We start from the raw sequence: 27311 nt of genomic DNA on the forward strand, positions 1-27311 counted from the left end.
AAAGTACTGGTGTTAAAAAAGTAATTGAGTAAAAGTAAAAATTGCTCTTCTCAAAAACTACTCCGAGTACTGTTTACTCGTTACTTTTTATGTGGTGTTATTTTATGAATTAAGAATAATTATTAATAATCAAATTTGGAGATTTATACAGAAAATAGCTACTTATAACAAAACACATCTTTACCTTACTGATAAAGCTTATAACTGGATACAACTCAGACAAAATAACCATTCAATCTGTTGTTCTTTCTGTCTGTCTGTTTGTCTATCATGAGCTCAGTTTTCTATTTAAAACCATTTATGCACTTCCAACACAATGCAGAAATTAATAAATAAAAGCTCCAAATACGGCATGCAAAAAATGCAAAACATTTGTAACCTTAATTGCATTGGATTGGCATTAACAGTCATATTTCTGGAGGAGCTGGCTCATCAATTACTCAACCTCAAGCCATCCAAGATGTATTTGACATTATTTCTTAGGTAGAACAGTAAAGATTTTTACCTGGAGTTGTAGTCCATGGTTTGTCATGGTTCATGTCTCTAAAATTTCAATACACAGATATAGGCAACATAAAAGTAATCCCTGCGGTTTCTTTCGATGTAATGACATCGTATTTAAGCGGTTCGATCGAACTGTGCAAGAAACGGAACATTATTTACAACATTATAAATGGTAATGCACAGTTTACAAAACTGCTTGGCATGCGTTCCAATCGCATATGTTCTCTTCTCACTTATAAGGGCAGAGCACTTGATGTAGAGACCAGGGGTTTTCCTGGCTAAAAATGAGGCTGAGGTTGTGCAACCCTCATGTAGGCCTAATGTCCCTTTAAGTGTCTTGACAAAACACTTATATCAAAGTTCTAAAAAAAATGTATGAGTAAGTTATATAAAGCATTACATTTATTTAATCAAACAGAAAAGTTGAAAATTATAATATGAGCCTTACTTATAAGACTTTTTAGCCCATAAGTTACCAGTCTAACTAAATGAGCAAACCTCATTTATACCCTGCGTTCCCTTGTAGTTCACTGAACTTTGGACGATTCAATGATCTCTTACATTATGTGTAAACAATTTGGTTGAAAGGAGTAACTTTTAGATTGCAATGTGCGTTCATACTGGCGAATTCGCTGTGTACACAATAATGCTGATTCAACGAGCCAACTTCACAGCTAAAAATATCACAAAGTTGTACAGCAAGTTCATTTAGAATACCTTTTCCAAACACCAGAACAGCCGTGAAACACAGCTAATACAGCGACTCCATTTGTTGATTAATGCTGCGACTGTAGTTACAAATGACATCTGTGTAATGCACCCAGTATTTTTTGAGAAGAATATTTTTGTGTGTGTCTGAGGCGGCACGAAATTTGACCGCCTCCAAGTTCTTTATGCAGAAAAACCCCTGGAGACTGTGGAGAGAGATGGACAATTTTATCTCATGATATTGCCTTCTGGATGAAACTTGGCGAACGGAGTCATACAGGAACTCAAAATTTCTCCATATCTTTGACGAGCCTTCGTATTGTGTACCTTTCCCGCAGTGACTTTCAAGTGTGCAAAACTACCGTTTGATACGCGCCCTGCCAGCCGCACACGTTCGTCCTCCTCCATTATTGAACTAAATTGGCGACAGATGTCTTGAAATCTGTTTGATTTTTCCATGCACGATTTGAGTGGACTGGGTCACGTGACGGGACTGATTGTTCTCCTTAGCCAATCACATGATAATTAAAGTACAATTCCTGAAAAAAACTACTCAATTATAGTAATTTGAGTATTTGCAATTCCCTACTTTCCACCACTGCCCACACTTTAGATCAGTGGTCAGTATATTAGGAAATGGCACTAAAACTACACACTTCACCTTTAATTTTGTCAGGAAGTGTTTCATATCTTCTGCCCTTCCTGTTGTTATCTTTAAGATCTCTCAACTATTAACAGATTCCGCTCTCTCTCATTCACCATCCAGCTGTTTACTCGCACCTGATAGATCTGATCTGAGCCACAGCTGTTGCTTGGTTGCATAGATGGCTTGGCTATCACCAAGAGACTGGAATTGTGTTTAATATCCAGCGGTATCCTGTACTGTCTCTGGAGGTATTAGCTACGCTATGATATGCCTCCCAGCTCTTCTCGTCTAAGCCTTCAGTGAGACGTTCAGGTCTGCCGCTTTAACCCCCTCCTCCCCCCTCGTGCTCAAGTGTCTGTTTCCACATGTGTTTGAGTTAATTAGTTACAAAGCCACAGCAGCTCCCAAGAGCAACGCATCGTTGGAACAGCCTCCATCTTTATTAAAGAAGCGGCGCTCCAGAGCTTTTTTCCACTCTGTTTTCTTATGCTCCTCCTCCGTTCCTTTGATTGGGAAGTTGCTGCGTTGCGAGGGACTTGAGGAATTAGGATGGATTGGAGAACAGAAACGTCAATGATGAATAGATCAGGGAACAGCGGAAGGAGAGTTGATGATGAGTTGCGTGTTAAGGCCACGTTCTCACTGAAAGTCCTTTAAAGACTTTTAGCTACAGTACATTTTCTGACATCAGACATTTCCTTGGAATCAAATCGGACTTTAGGCTTGAAAAAATAAAGAATTTGTTTCAACCCATAGTAGCTAGTGCTCTGTGGATAAATGTGTATTTATGTATCGGTACGAACGGTTACTCTTGCATTAGTTTGTGTGTTAGTTTGACCGTTAAAGAAAAAAAATGCATGCTTATTTTAGCTTAGATAAACTAAACTTGGCTCTGTACACTGTAGTTGCCTTAGTGAGACATGCTTTTATTGCTCATATGCTTTTTGTTGTCCTAATGTTTGCCCCAATTGTTTCCATTGTTTACCCAACTTATAAGTCGCTTTGGATAAAAGCGTCTGCTAAATGACTAAATGTAAATGTAACGTGTGCCAAGGAGGCTCAGCTAGCAGCCAACAGAGAGCTTGAATAGCTCACACTTGACAAAGCTCTGTAGACAAGGAACAAACATCTTCTCATCTGTGACCTCTGAACTCACATACCAAATCACAACACACAGACACCTACATGGTTAAATGTGGTGTTATTGAGTAAAATCTGACACCTCTCCAATATCTCTTTTCTCTTCTGGAGTTCAGTCCCAGCCCCAGCTGTGAGGACATGAATACTGTCTGCTTTCATTCATTTGCTGCGTGTTATGCGACCGTCCCCACTAGTGCGGTTTTATTAGCATGCATCAACACACCATCTGCAACCTGAAATCACGCAATAATTGAACATAATAAAGGATGATAAATCCATTAACAAAGGAAGTGGTTGGTAGTTGTTTGTTTAGAGCATGTTGAATTATACTATTTTATATGCTGGTGTAGATTGCAGTGTTCTTAATTAAATCTGATTTGCAAAGGGAAAGTAATGTCGTTTGTAAGCATTCGTTCAATACACACACACACACATTTTCTCACAGTTCGCTCTCATTTGCTCTCCCAATATCCGGGATTAGCCATTCATTTCTCCCTCTCCGGTCCAAGCCAAAAAAGAATTGAAATCTCTTTGATGACTTAAGCCGTGCGTCTCTTCGGTTCAAATTAAATACTTTAAGGAACGTCAATGTCATTATGTCAGTGACTTCCAGTCGTTTAACCCCTATTTTATGGCATACCCAAGCTGAAATTTTTCACTCAAGGGAAATGAATCACTTTTATTGGCAAGAAAGATGTCATTACAGTGGTGATAATGGTTAAACATGGAAACTCAATGATAAAAGGGCGCGATGTGAACCGGTCCTCTCTTTGGTTAAGAGGAAGGATGCAGGTCGCTACTCTGTTCATATTTGTCTTCATAATCAGATATGTGTGTTTTTATTAGATCATTAAAATGATAACGGGTACCTGGCATGATGCCCATGTCGCGGTTTATTTGACTGCCTGTAAATGTTAGCTCTGTAGTAGTGTTGGATTTAACTCATCTAGATTCAGACAGGATTACGTGGTTTGTTGAGATGAAGTCTCCATTATCCTTTGATCACTAGCGTTGTTTGGCAGGGACCTGACGTGCAGGTAAATGTTTTGTATTTGAATTGCTATCCTCTTGGCAGGCTATGGCAGCACAGCTTTAGACCTGACACTTATGAATATGTGTGTGCTCAGAATTTACCTTTATTGTAAGTCCTGAATGTCCCCATAAAGGTAGTAAAACTTGGTATCTTCTTCATTGTTAGGCACAACAATGTATGCAAGTATGAAGAATTCTGTGAGGTTTTTGAAAACAATAGAAGTCAATATAAAGTCTGTGCAACTTACCCAACCAGTTGACTGCTGCCCTAAGCTCTCCAACACACACACACACACACACACACACACATTTGAGTTTTACAGAGGACTGTCATTGTTCCTTATTTGTATGGCTTACCATTTACACATTTAGAAAAGGTCATGTTATTCTAAGTGCTAATTTAAGAGAAGTGTATACCACCACTTACATGTGACAAAGCAGCTCTGACAAGGGCAAATAATTGCCTGCGGGATAAATCAATCTGATTGTACCCAAAGTCCGTTCCGTTTAATTTTCTGTTATTGTTAAGCATTTTTTTCACCTTTACACAGACATTATTTTTTTGTCTCGGAGTAGAAAATGCTTCATAAGCAGTTTGTCCATTCCAAATTGGCAAGGACAAATAATACAGGTGAGACAACTGGGTCCAATATTACGGAAAATAAAGATGTTGCCTGTGGCAGAATGAAGCTTTCTGCCAGCGAGTAAAAATCCGATGAGAGAGAACATGTGTTCTGATAGATCAGGGTGCGGACCTTAAAAAAATAGCCAGACCTGTTTCTCTGTGAATCGGTGTTCAGAGCCATCTGCCAAATGAAGAAAAAACACAAATGAAATGATAGAACCAGAAATTTTGTAACAGTGATTGATGCATCAGGCAGCCAACAAGTCGTAGATTAAAGATATAATTATTTTATTATTTTACTTTGTTTTCTTTTGCTGAGGTCCAGGTGATAGACCTTTGAAGAACCGGGTCTTTGATGGTGATGAATTGACATCTCTCGTGTTCGCCTGGCTTGCCCGTGTTCTGGTTTTTGAGTGACATGAGAAAAGTGGAGAAGAAAGGCTGCACCCGCATGGTTGGAGAGATAGTGTGTGTATTATAACAGTGATGGAGACCTAAAAAAGATGTTTGTATATACACACACTAATCTCTGTTCCTGTTCTATGATCTGAATCTGTCATCACATCAGTAGAAGTTGATAATATAAATGTACTGCCTATCAAAAAGTTTGAATAAATGTATTTGCATTAAAGGGGACATTTCATGAAAATCTGACTTTTTCCTTGTTTAAGTGCTATAATTGGGTCCCCGGTGCATCTACCAACTCAAAAACGTGAAAAAGGACAACCCAGCAAATTTGCTTTGGTGAACCTCCGCTGCAAGCATGTGAGAAAACGAGCCTATCAGATTTTGCCCCTCTTCTGATGTAGGATGGGGTTCTTATTATAATATTACAGCCCATTAATCTTCATGTTTCCAACCATTACTCTGCTTATACCACGGTAACCACATGACATGACTGTTGATGGTAGGACTTCTTTCTTGTGCAACTCATTTCAAGCGTCTGTTAGAGTGAAAAGGACTCTTGAACCAAGGGTGTGTGTGAGTTAGTGAGAGAACAAGAGACCGCGCCCACACCTGCGTGTTTGCAGCAGTGATTATAATATGATTTATTCCTCGTATTGTTTGTATCACGGCAGTAAATAAAATCACGCAAACTTTTAAAAGGGAAGGACTTTCAAAATATATTTGTTATCAGTTATAAGCAGCATGAAGTTAAACACCCAAAAAACATAATCAAAGCTTCTAAAATAGTCAAGCAATCACACCTTTAAATGTTTAATATGAGTTTTGTAAATGCATATGATTGTGTCTATAAATGTATCACAAATATATTTTATTAAATTATATTTGATTTATTAACTATTAAACGGATGTCCAGAGTGCACCGAGACATGACGTGAAACAACTGTGAAACTTTTTTTGTCACCAAGTCATTTTGGTTTCCTTTTATTCAGCTTTCACAGTTTGATGACCTTTTCTACCAGTTGAAACTGTTAATCTGAACAGACTGTAATGATCTGAACTGTGACCGTTTAACTTTCGTATTAAAAAAGATATTCATTATCCAGCGATTTATATGTAACCAAATTATTTCCTTTCTGTTAATAACACCTCTGCTCCAGTAGTTGCTTCGGCTCATTACAGTAGCTGATTGGCTGAGCGCAAATGAAAGGTGATTGTGTCATAATAGGATGGTGACTCATTTTGGACACTGTAGCAGGTGCATGATGGGAGACTTCATGCGGCTTCGATTTCTGCTATGTAACTTCCATTAATGTGGGATTATCTGCGCCCATATTCCCACCAATAAATGAATTCTTATTATTTTCTGGTATTCCCCCAAAGTAACAAGAGATGGATTTTCCCCACAGCAGGCGTAAAAGTGACATACTGGATATGTCAACATACTAGTGAGGGACCAGTTTGCTGAACAACACTGAATGATATGAAGTGTCACACTTTATTACCTCATGATGCTGCTCTTCTCCATTATTAGGACCAATGCAGTAATAGTGCTGTGCTGTTATATTTCATCTTATAAATATAATTGACTCTGGCTCTTGTTATGAGGACAGAAACTTGCACTGGTGTGTTTCTGTAGTCTGTTGTCTTCTTGTTTATACTCCACTTGCCAAAAAGTGATTAATGATGTAAGCACTTAATGAAAGTGGTGTGATGCTAATAAGACATGGCTAGGCAAGATAATACCATACAACATCATTCTACTGGTGCGGGCTAAACATAAACTGTTATTGTGTGTACTTTCTTTGTGTCTCACTTTGCTTCCTTATGCTATATAAAAGTGAATTATATTTCTAATCATTCCCCTCTCTTACTTTCCCTACAGGTGGAGAGAGAAATAGCTATTCTGAAACTCATAGAACACCCTCATGTTTTGAAGTTACACGACGTCTATGAAAATAAAAAATATTTGTGAGTATAAACCACTTATGCTTTATCAACGCCCCATGCAATGCACGATCTCCATGTGTAGCAACGTTTGGCCGACTCTCAATCTATAAGGAAGAGTGGATACATTGATATCCCCAGATATATGTGTATGCTCTCTCTCTCGCGTGCGCTGATGTGCTTCAGTGGCTAGGCTTAATGTACTTTTCAATAATTGATAACGGAGCCACCATGGAAGCAGCCAAGGAATTTGTTTTCTTAATATTCAGATGACACAGATGTATGGCTCACGCAGTCGTAAACTATTCGCCTATGAACATTTTTACACACACAAATCAAGTTTGAATCCATCCTTAATTTAAATAGTGTTGACAGGTAATCGCATGAGAAAATCCTTTAATCGACTAATAAATCAGAAGCCTGGTGTGTCAGTGAGAGGTTTGTGTGTGTTCGGATGTGACTGTGTGGATGTATCTCATGAATACATCAGTGTGTGTGAGTGTGATATATTTGTGTTTACCCAACAGACAGGAAGATATTTCTCATGCATTTACACATTCAGTTGAATGTTTTAGGGCTGCACCTTGTAATTATTTTATTGTCCATTAATCTGTCAATTCTTTATTGGATTGATCTGATAAAGAAAGACAAATATTATTTCCTGTATTTTTTTTAAATACGAACAGGGGGAGTCTATCGCACAAAATGATTAAGGACCCCCATACTCAAGAATTAAATAAATTATGTGAATGGAAGAACAATTTTAACCATTACTAGTTTCTCAGCTCTAATCTGTCAATCTTCCTCATTTCCGCTGCCTGTTTTCTACAGATATTTGGTTCTAGAGCATGTGTCAGGTGGAGAGCTCTTTGACTACCTGGTAAAGAAGGGCAGATTAACACCCAAAGAGGCGAGGAAGTTTTTCAGACAGATCATCTCCGCACTGGACTTCTGCCACAGTCACTCTATATGGTAAGAGATCTTGACTCCGTGTTAGTGCTGTTTTAATATCTCAGTCTGGTCCGCAGGGAATTCAAATCCTTCATGTAGAGCATTCACAGCTTGGCAGGTTCTCATTAGCTCGATTAGGAAGTCAAATGTGTTGGTTTAGTTTCCATACGTCAGGTATAGCCACCAGCTGTTGTAGTCCAGGTTTTGTAGTGCTGTTGTTTCATTTATTATGTATGGTGAAAGCCACCTCAAGTGCACCATTTTTTAGTCATTACAAAGCATCTTTGTGAAGACTGAATATCATCATATTGAGGATATTACTATTTTGCGAATGTTTCACGAATCTAACCACGCTAACTCATACGGTTTCTGGCTCAAAGATTGATAGCTTCCCTACAGTGTTACTGAACTAAAGTGGAGTTTTTATCACTGAGTGTGTCCTCCAGCACCTTTCCTCTTCACACTTTTGAGAAATGTGCTAGGATTTTGTCTATATGCTTTCTTTTCAACTGAGCTATGATATCCAGTACTTTTATTTCCCTAAAGGAATTTTGGGAGAGACTTCTGAGATAAAGAATGTCCCTGTGTTTGGTTTTTTTGAACAAGTATCGACATGATTTAATGGGATTATAATTCACCCAAAAATGAACATTTTGTCATCATTTGCTCACCATCAAGTTGTTCCAGTTTGTAGATCTGCTGAACACAAAGAAAGATATTTGGAAGAATGTTTGTAACCAAACAGTTCTGGGCCACTATTGACTATTTTAAGTAGGTAAAACTACTATGGTAGTCAATAGTGCCCCAAAACTGTTTGGTTACAAACATTTTTCCAAATATCTTCCTATATGTTCAACAGAACAAAGAAATTAATACAGGTTTGGAACAACTTGAGAGTGATATTGGCACATTTTTTGTTTTTGGGTGAACTAAAGTTACTATAAGTACATACACTACGGGAAACAGGGACAGATTTGACAGTTAGACGACAGCATGTTTTGCTTTAGTCCTTAATATACTGTCGGTTCATTCAAATTCACTTTAACTTTTTAAAACTTTAAGAGCTAATTCTGAAGCTCTTAATTTGTCTGTTTAAATCACCTTTCTGCATGCACCAGTCATTTTCATGACCATGTCCTCTTCATATGCTAATATGCTAATGCTCTGAAGGGACAGCCATTAGCACAATATTTGCATCTGTTTCCCAAGCGCTTCAGCAGGCACGCAGCCTAATAAAGACTGCTGCATGCTTCCAGCACAGCTCAAATAGCTGATGGATGGTTTGAAGGCCTTTCTCTATAGGTGATAGAAAGCTCTAAATAAACAGCATAGCATGGAGGCAACATTTGATTCTCCTACTGAATGCTCATTCACAGTTATGCTCATTCACAGTTCACAATTTTCTTTTTACATGTTTTTTTTTCAACCACTGCATTTAGAGTGCTAAATGTATGGTTTTCTGGCCATCGTTTGAGGACATGCAGAAAAGCTCAATCTTGCAGAGTTTGGACTGTCAGAATGACGAGAAACAAGCCTGTCAAATACATCAGTCAGTTTATCACATGAGTGCTGTAAGGTATTCAAGAAAGGGAGAAAAAGAGATACGGAGAGGGTTTAACTGAGCTGACTTCTGTTTGAGTTACAGAACCTGGAGCTGACTAAAATTATTCATGAGTCTTATATCATCAAACATTCAGTCTGGGTTGTGCAATGTAAAACATAGTTGACTAGCATTTGGTTGGGAAGATGAATAGTTGTTTATGCCTTTTATGAGGACTGTTATTGGCAACGTGCATTAATAGTTATTTTGCAGTGTTGGAATGTATCCCTGCCTTGATATAATATATTTACCAGCAAACTTGGAAGCCAGCTTGGTGTTGAAAATAATTTTTAGACGCACAAAAACAAACCTAAACTTTAACTCTGTTGATATTGAAATCTAGCATAACGCAAATGCTTTTCTGTCATGAATCATCTTAAAATTGTTTGAAGGAGTAGCCCCCATTGACTTTTCATAGTAAAGTGAACTACTCATTTGATGTTTAGGAAACATTGTCATATTTCTACATGTTTTCATAAGCTATTCAGTTCAGGTTACTTTGTCAGATGCCAACAAATGAAATACTGCTGCAGCTTGTTTAAAAAAAACATTCATTAGTTTTCTGTAATATTTGCAACTTTCCTTTTAAGATTCAATGTGGATCCTCCATATAAGAAAGTATAAAAGCACTGAAGATTTGTAAAGGTCACTTGCCCAATTTGAACGTGCAGTGCCATTATACGTTTTATTCCCGCATTTATTTTATATAGTTTTATATCAGAGAATCATGTTGTGAACAACCGTTTATAATGTAGACATGGGGGCATGATAGCAAGCTCGCAGCAGGAGAGCTCGTCTTTTCCTCAAGGAGGGATTGTGTTTATTGGTTCCTTGAACTTCTACTGGTCAGGGAGGATAATGACCATGTATTTCGCACAGCTTCCTACCTAAAGTGTAATGGTGGAAATCCAGAGAGAAGAAGAGCTAATGTGAGCACAATGGAAACTCAGTAGGACACCTCTGTTTCCACAAACCACTGAACTGTTAAATGCCATGTTCACCAGAAAAAGGAACACATTCAATGTCCATTGTTCTTACCCCATCAGAAAAAACCTTTCCCTACATAGTCCAAACTGATTTATGGTGGTTTTGTAGGTTGATGTTTTTTTAATCAACACAGATAACGTGGGGAAGCAGGATGTCCTTTCTTGTTGGAATTTTTGACCTTTAAGAGACCACACGGGGACCTGCGCCTAAAACAGTATACGGAGAGGACTGCTATGCTTGTCATTTCAGCAGCGAGATCTCTGAAGATGGTTATGTAGAGAGAGATTTAGTAGCGGGAATACTGATGTTGTAATGGGTTTTACAGCCTATCGGAGTATAAAACTAAGGGACTCCCATTTCATTTTGATGGCTTTTCATCATGAGTATTCATAATTAGACACAGAATGAGACTTCCTCAAACTTTAAGCATTATAGTGCCGAACGGCCAAGGAAAATTGTTTCACAGTTTGCTTTACCAAGGAGATAGATTTTATAAAGATGTGTTTGATTGGGTTTGAGCAATACTTTCAGTAACTGATACCCAGGGATCAATCAGTCAGTCCGGCTTCATTCACCTGCTTAATCAGTCTCTAGCTGGCAGCTAATCAGAAGAGGCTCTCAATAAACACACACTGCTATTGACTCGAACCCCCGCACTTTCTTTCCATTACTTGAGTGCTCCTCCCTCTCTCCGGTTGCCGTGGCTTGGGAAAGATGAATCAATCAAAGTAAAAGACATTAAAGAACTGCATTTCTGGTCAGTGTTTAACTTTTGCAATAACTCTCGTTTTTGCTGGGCGAAGAGATGCTGGCTTTTATAGTTCTGTCTTGTGATTCCAGCAGTCACATACAGTAAACCGCACCGATGCCTAATCGACCCTTCACAAGCAGTATGATCGACAGGCGATCTGACCATTCTGATAGACTTTTATTATTTAGGTTTTGGATGCAAATTTAGGTATAATTATTGTTACAGTTATCTCAAATCCTGAGATATTCAAAAAAAATTATACCACGAATGCATATTGCAGACCCTTCTGTCTGAAATCAGCGTGTCATTTTCCAGAAATTCTTCACTACTTACACTGGGAGCGCATGGCTGATACCGAAAGTTTGTCTGACATATCAATAGGAACGTAGGGGTGCAGGGTTTTGTGAAAGGTTAAATTCCAGGCAGTGGCTTGAGTCGAACATGAGTTTTTTTTAATGAAAATGTTTGCAATTTGATGGCTACACTTGCTTCAAGTAATTTAGTTATCATGGCTTTGAACTTGAGCATGAGAGCAAACCAAAATGTGTTGTTAAGTGCCAGATAACAGCTGAGAAATTCATGTCTGATTCACATGGCACAAAAGATCCCTCCATGTACTTATTGCTTGATTAGGTTATTATGTGTCTGGGCAGGTATTCTCATCTGGGCAATTCCAGCATTATGGATGTAACATTTACAGTCAAAACTTGAATTCTTAGAGAATGTATTTTTACTTGTATTTTGAACCATTTGTTTATATTTAAAGGGATACTTCACCCTAAAATGAAAATTCTCTCATCATTTACTCAGATTCAGATTGTTATTAACCTGTATATATTTATTTGTTCTCCTGAACACACAGGAAGATATCTAGAAGATTGTCAAATCTCACCCCCAATTGACTCACATAGTATTTTTTTTCCGTACTATGGCAGCAAATGGTGGGTGAGATCTGACATTCTTCCAAATATCTTAATATGTGTTCAGCAAAACAAAGAAATTTATACATAATAATCTAATGGTGAGTAAATGATGACAGAACTTTATTTTTTGGGTGAAGAATCCGTTTAACATACCCTTGGTGACAATGTCCAGACATCAGAAAAATATCATGCACAATTCTTTGCACGATTGTTTTCTATTTTGAAAGAGGGAAAAATTCATGTGTTATGGTTTGACATAAAAGGATGCATGTTTTGTTGAGAGACAACTTTCTTTTTAGGATTTCTGCAAATTAAAATGTGAAAACCACAAGCAATAATGCCCGACAAGTGTGGAAGGAATGGCCCTTTATTGAATATAATATTGTTACTATATTTTAATTTGCCCATTTATGAGGAATATGAACAATTATGGATGTGACTTACCGGACTATAGAAAATTATGCTTTCAAAACACAAAAATGCTTTTAAACCTTGACATTGGTATTTAAATCACCGTTTTTTATCTTTAAGTTGACATTTGGATGGAATTGCTCATTTTTGTCTTTTGTGATTGTACACATGATATATTCTGTCTTTTCCACTGTGTTAACCATTGTTGCTTTTAAAGGTTTATGAGTTCTAAGAAGGCTTATGGTCACATCTCCGGAGCTATTGTGACAAAAACGGGGGAAACTGTATTTCTGGTTCAAGTCATGTTTGTATTCCCCCACAATTATTGTCCAGTTGTTGTTGCCACATGATTCCAAATGATGAACTTCCTTAAATGTTCATTGGCTTACAAGTCACGATCATCTGTCTTTTGAAAGATGTCTTTTAGAAATGTACATGCTGCTTTTTGATCTCTTGGGCCTAAAATGCTCTTGTGTTTCTCAATCACTTACCCGCTGAGGATGAAAGAGTCTTCGCTTCTTGAAACTGACACAGAAAGCTCCAAATTTTTATCTTCAGATCAGAGGATTTCACAATGGTTCAAGGAATCAAGATGTTTCCCGTGGCATCTGATCAAGAGATTTGGGGGATGAATCTGATGCTTGCAGATTCTCTGTTTTCTTAAACAAATGATAAGAAATGTAAATGCTGTATAATATAAAAGATAATTATGGGAAATAGGTGGACACTTATATCAGTATAAACCCATACACTATGTATGCTCTCAGAGACAGAGACAGAGGAAAGTACCTAAGTAAACCGCTAAACACATGTTATATTTATCTTAAGCACGTTTTTTGTCATCTTTTGCAGCCACAGAGACCTGAAGCCAGAGAACTTGCTGCTGGATGAGAAAAATAACATCAGGATAGCAGACTTTGGCATGGCTTCTCTACAGGTTGGAGACAGTCTCTTAGAAACCAGCTGTGGGTGAGTCATGCAGCAATTTCTGAAATACCATCTTCTATTGTAGCATGGGTACACCACTTGCAAAACCTAAATACTCCTAAAGGAGCTGAAGAAAACGCTCTGATTTAAAACCGTATTTATCTGATTCTAACTTACGCTTTTCGGTGGCTGACATTCCACTACACTGAGCCTCTGCCAGTGAACAGTTACTATGAGGGAAAAAATACCTGTATGTCTTGACCTCACTCTGCCTTTCACAGTCACTTTGATTGTGTAACTTGTGCCATTAAAGGCACCATTATCATTGAAAAAGAAAGGTAGGTGCCATAGAGCAAAGCATATTATCACAGAAAGAGATTCATCAAGACTTTAAAATCACCCCGAAGTGACCCAACCACAGCCTTGACTCCAGTCTTTAAGCAATCGCTAAAATTTGTTGCAATGTTTTGATGGTTCTTTTGGTTAAAGACATGCTGAAATTATTGATTGTGACGTCTCCCATCTCTAAGCACAGATATGACAATTCAGTTTTTAATTAAAAACATTCATCTTTAGCCTCCTGGCATGCTGTCAGCTTGACACAAATGTATTCGGTTTACCACGGTTTACCACGGTTAATGGACTCCAGTTACATATGAAAGGGGCACGTGTGAACACAGAAAGGCATAAAGACCAACACAGAGCCTTTTGGTCACATTTCTGTTCCATGCATTCTGAAATTATTTGGTTTTACTTGCCTGGTGGATGGCTTGACCTAATTTTGAAAAAGCTTTAGTTCTGAAATGTCTCCGCCATGTTCCCAATCATTTGAGGTGAAGGAGGAGTTACACAAATTATGCCAAGACTGCTTGGAAGTTCAGTAAATATAATCTGAAATGTAATCTCAAGAAGCTTGAGTAGTTATGATAGATCTGAAAACTCACCCTCACATCATTTCCAACCTATTTAACAAAGAAAGAAAGATTTGAAATCACGAGAGGGTGAGTCAATTATTTCAGAATTTTCATTTTTGAGGTGAGCTATCACTATAAAGAATAGAAAAATTAAGGTGACATGAAATTACAGATTTCACACAATACAGTGCAAAGATGTCATGCTAGCACTGGTCATATTTGAAGATTACCCTTTGTCCCTCAGACTTTTTGGGGTTTATTAAAAAATGTCTAAGAACTTTCGTCACAAGGAAGGTTCTTGTTCTCAGAGGCATGAAAGTAGTAGAGAAATCAACATATTTCCAAGATAACTAGCAGATTTCCAGCAGATCAGAATAAAAAAATATGCTAATGTGTAGATTCAGTTTCAATATGTTTGACTCTTTACCCAGCTTCTCTCAAATCACACCAACAGCGCTTGAGGAAAAACAAAAAACGTCTTACAAACCCCTGAACCACATCTGGTCTAAATGAGTAATTTCTTTCCAGTAAGGTCTTTTCACCACGGCTTAATCACCCCTGTGGCTTCGCTGAGTTGCCATATTAATCCTTCCTCATGTTTCTTTCATAGGGTGTATCCATGCCCAACAAACAGTATCAAAATTTGGGCATCTTTAGAAATATTTGTATTTCACTGCTTGAGGTTCGCCCTGAACTATTGCCAAATTGCTGGCAATCTGTTTATAGTGTAGTACATTAATTTCTCGATGTGGTTTATAATGCACATTCTGACTGGGGAGTAGCATAAGTTCATAGTCATTAACTAAATGCGCTGTCACAAGAGATCTCTTTCTAAAGGGTAACCCAAAAACACTGTTGTCAAAGTTTAATTCTGGGTAACAATACAATCAAACATTTGCCAAAACACATGCATGAGATATTCAGGCATTATTCAAGCAAAGACAGAACCATTTTTGATCACATAACTTGGATAGAAATTGCTTCTATCTTCTTCCAACCAGAATGAATGTGGCAGCGACTATGTGTTAAAAATTGGGTACAAAAGCACCTAAATTACTGTGTTGGGGTCATGTTGCATTAGCCTATTAATTTGGTTTAAAACACTGCAATTTGTTTTTGGAAACAGCAATACTATCTTTCTCTTATAATGACAATAGCGAATTTGGAAGTAGAGAAACTATGAAACCATTGCTGTTGATAAATGTTTTATAAATATATACCTAAATGAAGTTATATGACACCTGCAATAAGTGCACATGTATTTAGAGAGAATCTTGTTTGTGTTGGAAAACAGAAAGATGATGTCCCATGACGTTAAATTAAATTAAACAATTCAAATGATTACAGGTCAATTTTTTCAAACTTCCACATTTACATTTATTGGACCATTTGACGGTGGCAGATATATAACACGGCTACAGATTTTGACGATTTATTGTTGATCCTTTGTCAAGACAAAAGTGAATATTTATAAAGCAAATCAGGTGTTATTCTACTGCACGTGTCTTGATTTAGATTGTTTTTATCACGCCATAATGAATTGGCAAACTGCATGTTTTATCATCATCTGAGTGTTGGGTGAGCGAGGAATATGTGATATTGTTATTTTCTTTCAGATCGCCTCACTATGCTTGTCCAGAGGTTATACGGGTAAGTGTTCACTCCTGTGCCTTCTCTTATAATGATTCTTTTCTCTAAATGGTCCCTTTCTTTTCATCACTCGCCACCTCTGTCTTCTCTGTTTCCGACAGGGGGAGAAATATGATGGCAGGAAAGCTGATGTATGGAGCTGTGGAGTCATTCTCTTTGCACTTCTAGTGGTGAGTAAAAGCTTCTTGTGGCAGAAACTTGATTTTGTGTCACATACTGTAATTCTACTGTAATTTACTGTGTAGCCCTCTGCACTTTCCATAGGTCAAATCTGAAAAAGCCAGGATTCTTGAATTACAAAAAAAAACTAAAGATCTGTATTTCTTTAGTATTTTGTTCTTAATAAGTTTAATTTTTGAATGAATATGATTGATAAAATGTTTTCTGAACAGCAAGCGATTGAAAAATCCACTTTGTCTAAATGAAAGTTCTTTGGGATATTAGTTAATCCAGACAAATGTATTTTAATGATGGATAAGCAGCTAAGCAAGTGTAAGGTTTTTATGGAACCAATGTTTTATGTCTCTGTAGTCAGAGCTCAAAAGATTGACACAACCAAAGCCTCACAGTTTTTTTACTCTACCTATGAATCATCTTTATATAAGACATGAATGAGATCAGCTCTTTTTATTCATACTGCTGAGCGCTTGATGAATCTACTTTTAGCTTCTTAACATTCATAGAAAGAGTTCAAGTTCATGGAGGAAAGAATTATGCTATAATTCGAGAGCCTTGCCCTTGTCAAACCTTTTTAAGGTATTTCTGCAAAAGGAGAACTTAATTCAGGTGGTTGCTCTGAAAGACCAAGATGTTAATCAACTTTAGGATATTCTTATTTATGCTTGCCTTATTTTCCCTGCATCAGATAACAAACAAATAAGGCAACGTTGTAATTCTTTCCTAAACCAGAGGACTTTAAGATTAGTTTTTTATTCTCCTACACCCCAAGGTTGACAGTCAAAGCAGTCCTAGTGTAATCACTGCCTTAAAGACCCAGTCTTTGGCTGTTTTAGAGGCTTTGATTATATTTGGGTGTTTAACAATAGATTATCATATTTCGAATAAAAAAAAACGCTTTATATTTCACATATTTCAAGTCTATGGCTCATCGCTGTCCCATTTCTTACAAAACGACTGGATTTCTTCCGGTCTGTATATAAAGTCCCTCCTTCTGAAACGCTTTGATTGGTAAAGCTGACCAGGTTTTGGGATTGCCTTCTGCTTCTCAGGCTGTTGTGATTGGTTGGTGCCCCTCTCACGTGTATTCATAAACGTTGGCTTTTAGCAATAAACAATATTAGAACTAATTAGTGACTGAGAAAACGTCAATTTGCTATTTGTTATCGATCGCAAATTACTTTCCTACTATGGCGAGGGGAATGACACCGAATGGAGTCAGACTGGTTATATTAATTAACACTATTAACAGAAGCGTTAGTTTTGCTTTTTTATATTGGACCCGAGTTGGATAATAAAACAAGTAGATTGAACAGGAGACATTTGCAAGCAGGACTTGAATGGACGTTTCATAAGACAGAGGTGTGCGCACACACTCACAAAACATAAGTGTATTCCACAGAACAGCTTTCACAGCCGATTTTAAAGTCATAGAAGATGTTATTTGACCGTCGGTTATCTTTTAATGTGTGTAGCGGAACTCTGATAACCAAACACTACTCCAGCAGCTCTTCCATGTACCTGGGAAGTAGAGGGCTGTAGTCCGATCCAGCCGTTCTCTGTAGTCCTTGAAAAGCAAATTCTGTTAAAGACAATCTCGCTTGGCACTGAACTTTGAGCTTTATCATTTTGCAGGTATTATTTATGCTCTAACAGCAACATTACACACTAACTAAAGGTTAAAAATTGGAATCACGGGGAACGTGCTCTTTAAGACCATGAACCCAAAAGATTCACAATCCAGAAGATCCGCCGGCCTCGGTGAAATTTAAAAGCTCTTTTATTTCCACGTTTTCATTTGAGTTTGATTGATTATAACTGCATCCTCTTCTCAAAACAATCAAATTATTCCTGCCCGTCCGCAGGAACCTTTTTTGTGATCTTTTTTTCTGCTGAAAGACCGTTAGAGATCCAATCTGCTTTTTTTAATTCGTTTTTTTTATTTTATTCCTTCTCATAGACCTTGCAGGTTTTGGCTTGATTATATTATCCGTTACGTGGCCCTGCCGTCAGTCACGCTTGTGAATTTTCTGTGTCATTTATCAAGCGTTGACATCTCAGTGGTGTCAGAGGCCCTGATGGGTCTCTCTGATGTGAAAATGATGAAGTGTATCTGGAACAAAACAAAGCTAATTATCAAAGCACATTCATCCCTCTTCGGCAGCCTCTTTTTAATTTATTTTCATGTCTGACATCCTTTGCAGAAATCCTTCATAAAACACTCTCTAAAATGGATTTTCCACCATTTGTGTGGAGGAGCTACAGATATCCTCTTTAATTTGAGAATTCAAGGGTAAATATTTATGTTTCTCTCATTGTTAGGGTGCTTTGCCGTTTGACGATGACAACCTGAGGAACCTGCTAGAGAAAGTGAAGCTGGGGGTCTTCCACATGCCCCATTTCATTCCTCCAGACTGTCAGAACCTCCTGAGGGGGATGATAGAGGTGGACGCCACCAAGCGACTCACGGTCAGTATGCTACAGACTTCTCTTAAAGGATCATAATTTATTGTTGAGTTAGTGATTATAATGCCTCCCTTTGTCAAGTAACAGAATACTTTAAAATGTATATTTTGGATGCATTTAGCTGAGTGACTGACAAAACAATGTGAAGTCAAATAGTTGTTGGTACAAAATATTTTTATCTATTACCTGTTTTCTTAAACCTTTACATTGTGTTTGTGTTCATAGCCTTCTTGAATTGAAGTAGATTCTAAATAAATGGGTATATATTTATTTTTGTTAAGGACTCTCATGACACGGGGGATCATAGGGGTTACAACATTGCATGTGCACTACACCATCATCAGACACTATTTGGCTGCTCGGTTCTGCAGGCATCTACAGTATATTAAGTTGATTTCTATTAAAAAGCGTTAGGGGTCTGAGAGCTCTTCAGCTTTTGAGCTGTCACTTCAGGTCAACACACAGCAGAACTAATCCAACTATCCTGTCTATCCGGATCTCACACATTAGCTTCAAAAAGCTTGAGCAGTGCGTCTCTGTCTAGCTCTTTCTTCTCTCTTTCGATGTCTTCTCGTCTCTACGGTTTTCCCTCGGCTACTTTTTTTACCATTCCGTTTCATAGCAGACCTCCTTTCCCAATAGCTTGCTGGAGTGACATGGGGTTTATAAGCTTGATAACAATACTTTGAAATATTCCTGTTTCCTTTTGCTTTTCAGAGAAAACAGATAGCTGTCTTCTCTGGATGCATCTCTGAGCTATCCAGATGTAGTCCATGTCCTCTGTGCTTTGTCAGTTATATCAAAGAAATCTTTTGAATGATTCCAGAGTGGGAAGGAATTAGATGCTGTGTTCCCAATTTACCATAATATCTGAGGTCTATACTATACAACAGAGTATTTTTGAGAACTTAATGGACCACCGTTTTTGCAATGTATTATGACTGTTTCTTGAACACTTTTCACATGTAAGAGGGGATTCACAAAGTATTAATAGCACTCATTGATAGCCTGTCGATTATAGCCTTTCTTGTTATGGCAGTTGTAATAGCACAAATACACCCAAATAGTTTTGCAAACCTTCCTTTTTGATTCTCATGTCTGCGATGTGGGATACTAAGACTGTATTGAATTTATACACCTCTATGTTCCAGACACTTGAATTGGCCTGAAATGTCTGCTTAACTCCATCACATTTTTAGATATATGCACTGGATTTCTATATCAAGTTGTATCATCATTTGATTAATACTGCTGCTATGATCGATAAGTAAACAGAGTAAATATCTCTCATATAAAATCTCATAAAAAAATTCTGTTAGCAGTCAAGTTTGGGGAATCTTTTCAGATTCAAACAAAAGGATATGTTTTTGGTCTTAATCTCAAATTGTCAGTTTCTGGGAGATTTTTTGTGTTATTCCACTGAAGTCATTTCTGTTGGTATTTCAGGCACAGAAATCATTAGCTCTCATGGGCTGCCGTTGTTAAGGTTGTTGTTCGTGTTATTCGGGCCTGAGCATTAATTAGCAGGCGCATAAATGTGAACATCTTGGTAGATGCCACAGTTAAACCCGCTGAGATCAGAGGATGCCACACACAAGAGAGAGATTAGAGAGGGCCTGCAGGAAACTGCCTGACGCTCGGAGATGGATGCATCGCTTTTATTGTTAATCGCTGCTGTCTTTGTTCGGCTCCGTTGTCTGTCCTCTCTTAAAGAATGCTTGTGATAATAGTGAAAGTTGCTTAGCACGTGTTTGTTTTTTCTCTTTACAGTTAGAACAGATACAGAAGCACACATGGTACATGTGAGTATAAACATCTTTTTGTTCGTTTGCTTTGAAAAGCTTGTTTAATTTGTATAGTGTCAAATTAAAAGTTCTTTGAAAAGGATAGTTTACCTTAAAATAAAAACTCTGTCATTTTTTACTCACCTTCTTGTCATTTCAAACCTGTATGACTTTCTTCCACCCTAAAGATGATATTTTTTAAGACAGCTGGTAACCCAATAGTGCCGGCACCTGTTCACTTCTATTGTATAGACACAAAACCAATGCAAGTAAATGGGGGGCAGTTAACAACTTTCTTCAAAATATCTTTTTTTGTGTTCTGTGGAAGAAAGAAAGTCATACAGATTTGAAGAGAGTGAGTAAAAGTTATGAACTATCACTTTAATGTGTGTTTAAATACATCAAATACATATAATGTTAAATATGTAAAAATTGCAGGTTATAGAAGCATATAAGCGGGGCAAATAAAACGCTCTGTAAATTATTGCTCACTGCGGCTTCTTGCTGGCTCAGCTCATATTTTCTTTGCTTGGCTTGCTGTCATTTCAGGGAATAGTTTAACACAAAAAGCGTTTATGCGACTTCATACCCAACGCATCAAACAAGAGACACAGTCAAACACTAGCTTACCTCCGTACTAGCTGTTTATTTCTATGATAAAGAGAAATAAAATATTTGTATCAATGAAAATTTCTAACCATTTGGACATCAATCTATGCCATTTGGTATGTGTGCAATGGGTGAGAACATACCAAAGATCGTGTGTATGTGCTTCCCTGAATAATGGCATAACAGCAGAAATAGTGTAAGTGTTTCTGTGTTTAGATAAGAGCCTTAAAGGGACAAGTGCACCCAAAAATAAAATTTCGGTCATCATTCATTCACCCTCGAATTGTTACAAATCTGTATAAATGTGATGAACACAGAGAAAGATATTTAGAAGAATGCTCTTAACCAGACTGTCCTTGGCCACCATTGACTACCATAGTAGGATAAATGACAATAGTAGTCAAAAATTGCCCACATACTTCAAAATATATTTTTTGTGTTCAACTGAACAAAGGAATTCATAAATACATTTTTCCTACCATGGTAGTCATTGGTGTCCAAGATCTGTCAAACTTTAAGTCATGATGTGAATCATGCAAGGATCCCAAGAAATGCCATAGGGTATTCATTTTTTTGAAAAAAAAAAAAAAAAAAAAAAACAGTAGATGATTTCCAGGCCCATACTACCGTTTTGATCTTCTTTATGGATCTTCTCACAGAGGAGGGAAGAATGAACCAGAACCGGAACAGCCTGTGCCGCGGAAAGTGGCGATTCGCATGCTACCCTCCACCGAGGAAATCGACCCAGATGTGCTGGAAAGCATGCACTCACTGGGCTGTTTCAGAGACAAGAACAAACTGATGAAAGACCTGCTGTCAGACGAGTGAGTAACTAAGAAAAACTAAGAGAAAATGGAAAGTAAACCAACATGTAGTAACACTGACATAGTAAGTGATGTATGTAGACCATTTCCCCATCACAATTGGTCACAGGAGGCACTTTTGAGATGCTTGTTACTACCAAGTGTAAACAATAATGTTTCTCAATGGACCACTTATGATCGGATAACATGAGACAGATGTTAATACCAGGTGCCGCGTTCACCTCAGTCAAGGACAAGTTTTACTCATTTTGCCAAATGTTGTTCAGCCCATGGTTAAACAAGACTGAGAGTGTTTGCTTTGGGGAAACATACGTGTGAAGATTATTGTTTTTCAGGGTTTGTAAACTCAGTACCGTATATGATCTTGGGTTCAGGTTGTTAGAGAGAAGCCCATTGGCTCATCTATCATCTCCCGTACTCACACAATTACCCCCTGCATGCTTCACTGTGTGCGATCACTTCGTTAGTCCGTCTGATAGATGACCTGTGTTCTGTCCCGAAACATCTCACCCTCTGTCTCCTCTCTTGCCCGGCGTTTAAACAATCTCGACGACGCCTGCAGCGAAGATGAGTCATAATAACTTCTCACTGTGTGGTCTGGGGCAAGACATTTAACACAAGGCTTCTGGTTGCCAGAATTTTAAGACTTTCAAACTCTCGCACAATCTTGTTGGATATGTTGTGTTATTTTGCACCCTTAAATTAAACGACCGATATCCTGTGATCATTGTAGGTTTAGCTTTTTCGAAATAGGATGCTTAATGCTCTTATACAAATTAATGACCTTTTGTAGCTTAAATTGAGGATTATCGTAGAGCTCTGAGCATTGTAGTATACTGGAAATCTCTGTTGACCACCCGCACGTATTGCTCCGTAATATGATGATCTTAATATTTTAGAGACAACCAGGAAAAGATGATCTACTTCCTCCTGTTGGACCGTAAGGAGAGATATCCAAGCCATGAGGATCAGAATCTACCACCCAGAAATGAGATAGGTGAGTTTCGATTGGATTTTTCTGCCTAGTTATTTAATGCTTAAAGATCATAGAAAATGGCATTCTAGCTATTTAGGAAGTAAAAATGCATTATGTTTAGATAACATTAGCTGGTCCATTTATACATGGTCCATTAAGTAAACCAGGAAATAAGCAAGCTACCAGCTGGTCATACCTGGTCAACATAAAAAAAACGCTTATTTTTGGAATTTTAGCTACTGTGCATTTAAAACGCAGCTATAGTACCACCTGCCAAGCTGCATTTTTCCCAGAGGGGGCTGGAGCAGAGTAGTTTTTACAGGATGGGTTTATAGGCCATGTGTTAAAGTTGAAAGATTAATTTATTCTGATTTCCTGGTCACACCAGATCCTCCCAGGAAACGAGTGGATTCTCCACTCTTGACCAGACACAACAAGAGGAGGCCAGAGCGCAAGTCGATGGAGGTGCTGAGTGTAACCGAAGGCGGTTCTCCTGTTCCTGTGAGACGAGCAATTGACATGGCACAACATGGACAGAGGTACAGAATTGGGTAACTACAAGTGGATGTCTAGAATCGATGTTATGTTTTGTGGAACATTTAAACGACAATGACTTTTCTCTAAAAATGCATAATAGCTGTTCTCAAAAGTAGAAGCATTCTATTCAAAATGCCCAAAAACATGGCACAAATACATAAAATCATTCAGCTTAATTACTTCTTGGACAACAATGATATTTCAGTTGGCAAAATATTTTACTATTCTTTTTAAATCCTTTTCTTGGTTAGTCAAATTGTATGCTACAGTAAATGTGCCATATGGTGAAGTTTGAATTCTCAGATTTGGCACAGTATGGAAGTTGCTAATGTGCCTTTCATTTTATGTCTTGTATCTTGGCACGTTTTGCCAAGATTGTGTTTACTTTTTTCCATGTCCATCGTGATCCATTTCATCAACCCTGTGTCCTTTCCCTGTGTGGATACTTCGGCTCAACTCCATGATATTTGTAAATTTACCTTTACTAATTTAACTTTACTCTTTCTTACCGTAGTAAATCTGTTTTCAGTAAAAGCTTGGATATCTCAGATGCCAACCCCATACTGCAAAGCAAGGACGAGAGGTATAATCCACCGCCATGCTCAGTTTTCTCATCTGAAGATGCAGTGGGGTTTTTAATACTCTAAACAAATACTTGCACTCCAAGAGCACTGGCCTTTTGTTTTCATTCAATGACATTTAATTTGATCTTGAGAGCTTGAGAGGGAACTTATAAAAAGTGGAGGTCGTATTGTAAGCAAGAGTTTTTTCCTCCTTGTTTGGCCCCTCAGTTTTGGTAGAGCAACAGCCCTCTGGCTCCCTCCACACACATCAAAAGCATCTTATCGCCCTTATTTTGCCTTTCATGTTTCGTTTGATGTCTGACATTTTTGTCCCTTGGTACATCCCAAATTGTTCGTTTCTTTTCCACGCTCTCGTTTTGCCTTCACGCTTCTTTCCCCATCAACCTACATTGTTTGTTTTTCCTACAGTGAGTTGAGAGACGGAGGTTATGAGAATGTTTGTGTTCATCTGTTCAGGCATGTTTTCTTCAATCTTGATTTAACAGTTTGGAGAATTCACAGTCCAGTTCTACTTCTGCATTAATTTGCTCAATGACACGCATGCAAAGCTGGTTCAGTCTGCCACCCAATAATTGAAATGCGCCCTGAATATCATTTCTTTGTCATTTTTATTTAATCAATATTTTGTGTCTTGGTTCACTGAATTGGGATTAAGTACATGGATATTTTAGGAAAAGATGATATAAATTGTCTTAATACCTTGTAAAAACTGTGCACATAAAGAATAGAATTTCTAAATTGAATGGGTAAACGAATGCACTCAAAAGCTCCCCTGCATCTTTTATACAATTTATATACTGCATTTTTACAACCAGTAGTTATTTTAATATAGTCACACTTCTCTTCATACCTAACGTCTTAATGATGCGCTACAAATAGTCTTCACAAACGCTGTACCTTGCTTTACCAGTAGTATAAAGTTACTGCCTGGCATGTAGTGACTGTCCTTTCTATTAACCACTTTATTCTCTTGTCATTTATTACTCTTATAAAGAACTCTCTCCCTGACGCTCTCTTCTGTTACTACAAGCTAATTAGCTGAACGGAAGAGCCAAATAATGAATATCAGCATTTTGCCGAATCCATGCTAATGTTTTTGGTGTTTGTTTTTACGCTTGAATGATCAATGAGAATTTAAGGCCTTCGCATAATTCTCATCCAAGTAGCCTTTGCGAATACAGATCAGTTTATGGATCAAATCCTTCCTGGAGTCTGAACGTTGACACCTTTAGGGGTGATTTACTGTTTCAATTTGCTTCGATGAAAAAAACATTGCGTCCATGGTCAATTAACTCCCGATCATTTATTGCCCTTAACCACTGAAGTGTGCCATCTATTACGTGGTGAAATGAGAGAATATCGGTTTAATACATAACCATATAAAATGGGTAGAGGTGACATTACAGGTGCTTAGCAGAAATATGATATATTGATTCAAATTATAATATGAATATTTTGAAGCTCAATGTGGACAAATAACAAGATGAACTAAAAGACCTACAGTTTGAGAAAAGCTGACATCAAACCAAATAAATTATGACAATTCAGAGGTAAACTCAAGTGACTAAGAGACACAACATGCTGATCTTTTACTGGTAAAAACTGGTTAAATGAATGTAAGTGAATGTATATTGTGTAACTCCAGGTCTCGGTCCATCAGCGGAGCCTCATCTGGTCTGTCCACAAGTCCGCTCAGCAGTCCTCGGGTAAGCCACTCCCCATCCACACACATTCATTTTATTCAAACTTTGGTTCTGTTACAATCTATATCCATATGTTGTTAGCAGCAAATCTATGTACAGAATGTTTCTAGTGTGAAACTCCTATCGCTATGTCTGTTTATGTATTTGATCAACAAACATTTACAATAGATGCATAGAACACGTTATCCCTTGTAATATATATTTTGTCAGATTTGTTTTGTATACATGATCATGCAATGCCTTCTTAATGATGTAATGCATGATAGAGCATTAATGGTAGTTTTACTATTAGCTTTATAGCAAATGTATCATCTATAAGCCCTAATACTTAAGCCAAACCGCCTCCTGTCCATTGATCTGATCCATTGCTACTACCAGTTCAATCAGTCTGTGATGCTTAGCGTAATTACTGCTAATCAATGTCCAATTCACAAGCTTTACAATAGTTGAAGCCTGAATCACTAATGGCTTGTTGAAATCCCCTCAAAAGCTCTGGATGAAGCCAGCTTTTACAGTTGACTTGTTTAAAGAGAATAACCGATTACAAATCCACTGCTAAGACTTCCCAATATGCCGTCCTTAAGTCACATCAAGGACATGCCTTCAGGATTTAGCCCAGAGCCCGTTCTGAATCCAGCCTGATCAAATTCTGCAGTTTCAAATCTTCTACATATTCAGAATTGTAGACGGTCGCCATTTGATTGATGCAAACGGCTCATGTAGAGAACGGGTTAGGTAGAGGTAATTTGAATTAGCCTGTGAATAGCTGCTTGATATAGCTCATCTGAGAATAGTTTTACTGCTCAGACACAGACTTAGGGGTTTATCATGGAAATATCTCCCCTGCGGTACAAAAGAGCTTTAAAAATCCCTTTTGCTTTCATGGCGTTCTTTATGCCCATCGTATGATTGCCGCTGGTTACCACATGAATGTTTTTCTTTTCAATGTTTTACAATATGCTTGATGAGGGTTCACTTTAATGATTGTAATCACATTCGGCACAATAGTCGCCCTTATTTTATCTCTCCTCAGTATTTGACCCAATTTCTTAGCTTCATCTGTCAATAAGGATTCACAGCATCCTCATGTCATACCTTTAATCAGCAGCATTGTAGTCTATGGTCAATTGCACTTCTTTTCACTAGCCATTTTTATAACATGGCGCTATTGTCTTGAAAACTCTTTAATTCAGGTAATATTCATGTTTATTATGTGGGGCAATTCCAGACGGTTATGAGGATCCCTATACCCTACTCACTTCATAGGGCAGACAGTAGTATATGAAGTTGGAATGCTGGTGGGAGTAGGGCAATTGTGTATCATTATGCTGCCGTCTGGAATTCATTCAGTACTTGTCACTCTTTATGTAATATCTTTTTTAATAGCAAAGACTGAGTGCTCTATTTTTATTTAAATGAGTCATTCTGACAATAGCGCCTTTTTACAACGAAGCTCACGTGCCTTGCACAGATTTCCCGCTTGCTTGGTCACTGCTGACTTTATCTTTTTTTTGTCCCAACAACAACAAC

General features: G+C 37.8%; 1 protein-coding gene across 4 annotated transcripts in view; it reads left to right on the forward strand.

Moving 5' to 3' along the window:
• Positions 1 to 27311, forward strand: part of brsk2b (BR serine/threonine kinase 2b) — a 102189-nt gene that overhangs the window by 63807 nt on the left and 11071 nt on the right. For 2 of the 4 annotated variants that reach the window (XM_056755419.1, XM_056755434.1), the window contains exons 3-14: positions 6946 to 7031; positions 7839 to 7979; positions 13483 to 13599; positions 16088 to 16121; positions 16223 to 16291; positions 18621 to 18767; positions 20535 to 20566; positions 21817 to 21981; positions 22881 to 22978; positions 23346 to 23508; positions 24009 to 24077; positions 25724 to 25784. In XM_056755419.1, coding sequence (XP_056611397.1) covers positions 6946 to 7031; positions 7839 to 7979; positions 13483 to 13599; positions 16088 to 16121; positions 16223 to 16291; positions 18621 to 18767; positions 20535 to 20566; positions 21817 to 21981; positions 22881 to 22978; positions 23346 to 23508; positions 24009 to 24077; positions 25724 to 25784 — 1182 coding nt within the window. The remainder of the gene's footprint in view (positions 1 to 6945; positions 7032 to 7838; positions 7980 to 13482; positions 13600 to 16087; positions 16122 to 16222; positions 16292 to 18620; positions 18768 to 20534; positions 20567 to 21816; positions 21982 to 22880; positions 22979 to 23345; positions 23509 to 24008; positions 24078 to 25723; positions 25785 to 27311) is intronic. The other 2 variants (XM_056755424.1, XM_056755442.1) reach the window with 2 other exon arrangements.

This window comes from Triplophysa dalaica, chromosome 1, assembly GCF_015846415.1.
Source record: "Triplophysa dalaica isolate WHDGS20190420 chromosome 1, ASM1584641v1, whole genome shotgun sequence".
NCBI classification, from domain to species: Eukaryota; Metazoa; Chordata; class Actinopteri; order Cypriniformes; family Nemacheilidae; genus Triplophysa; species Triplophysa dalaica.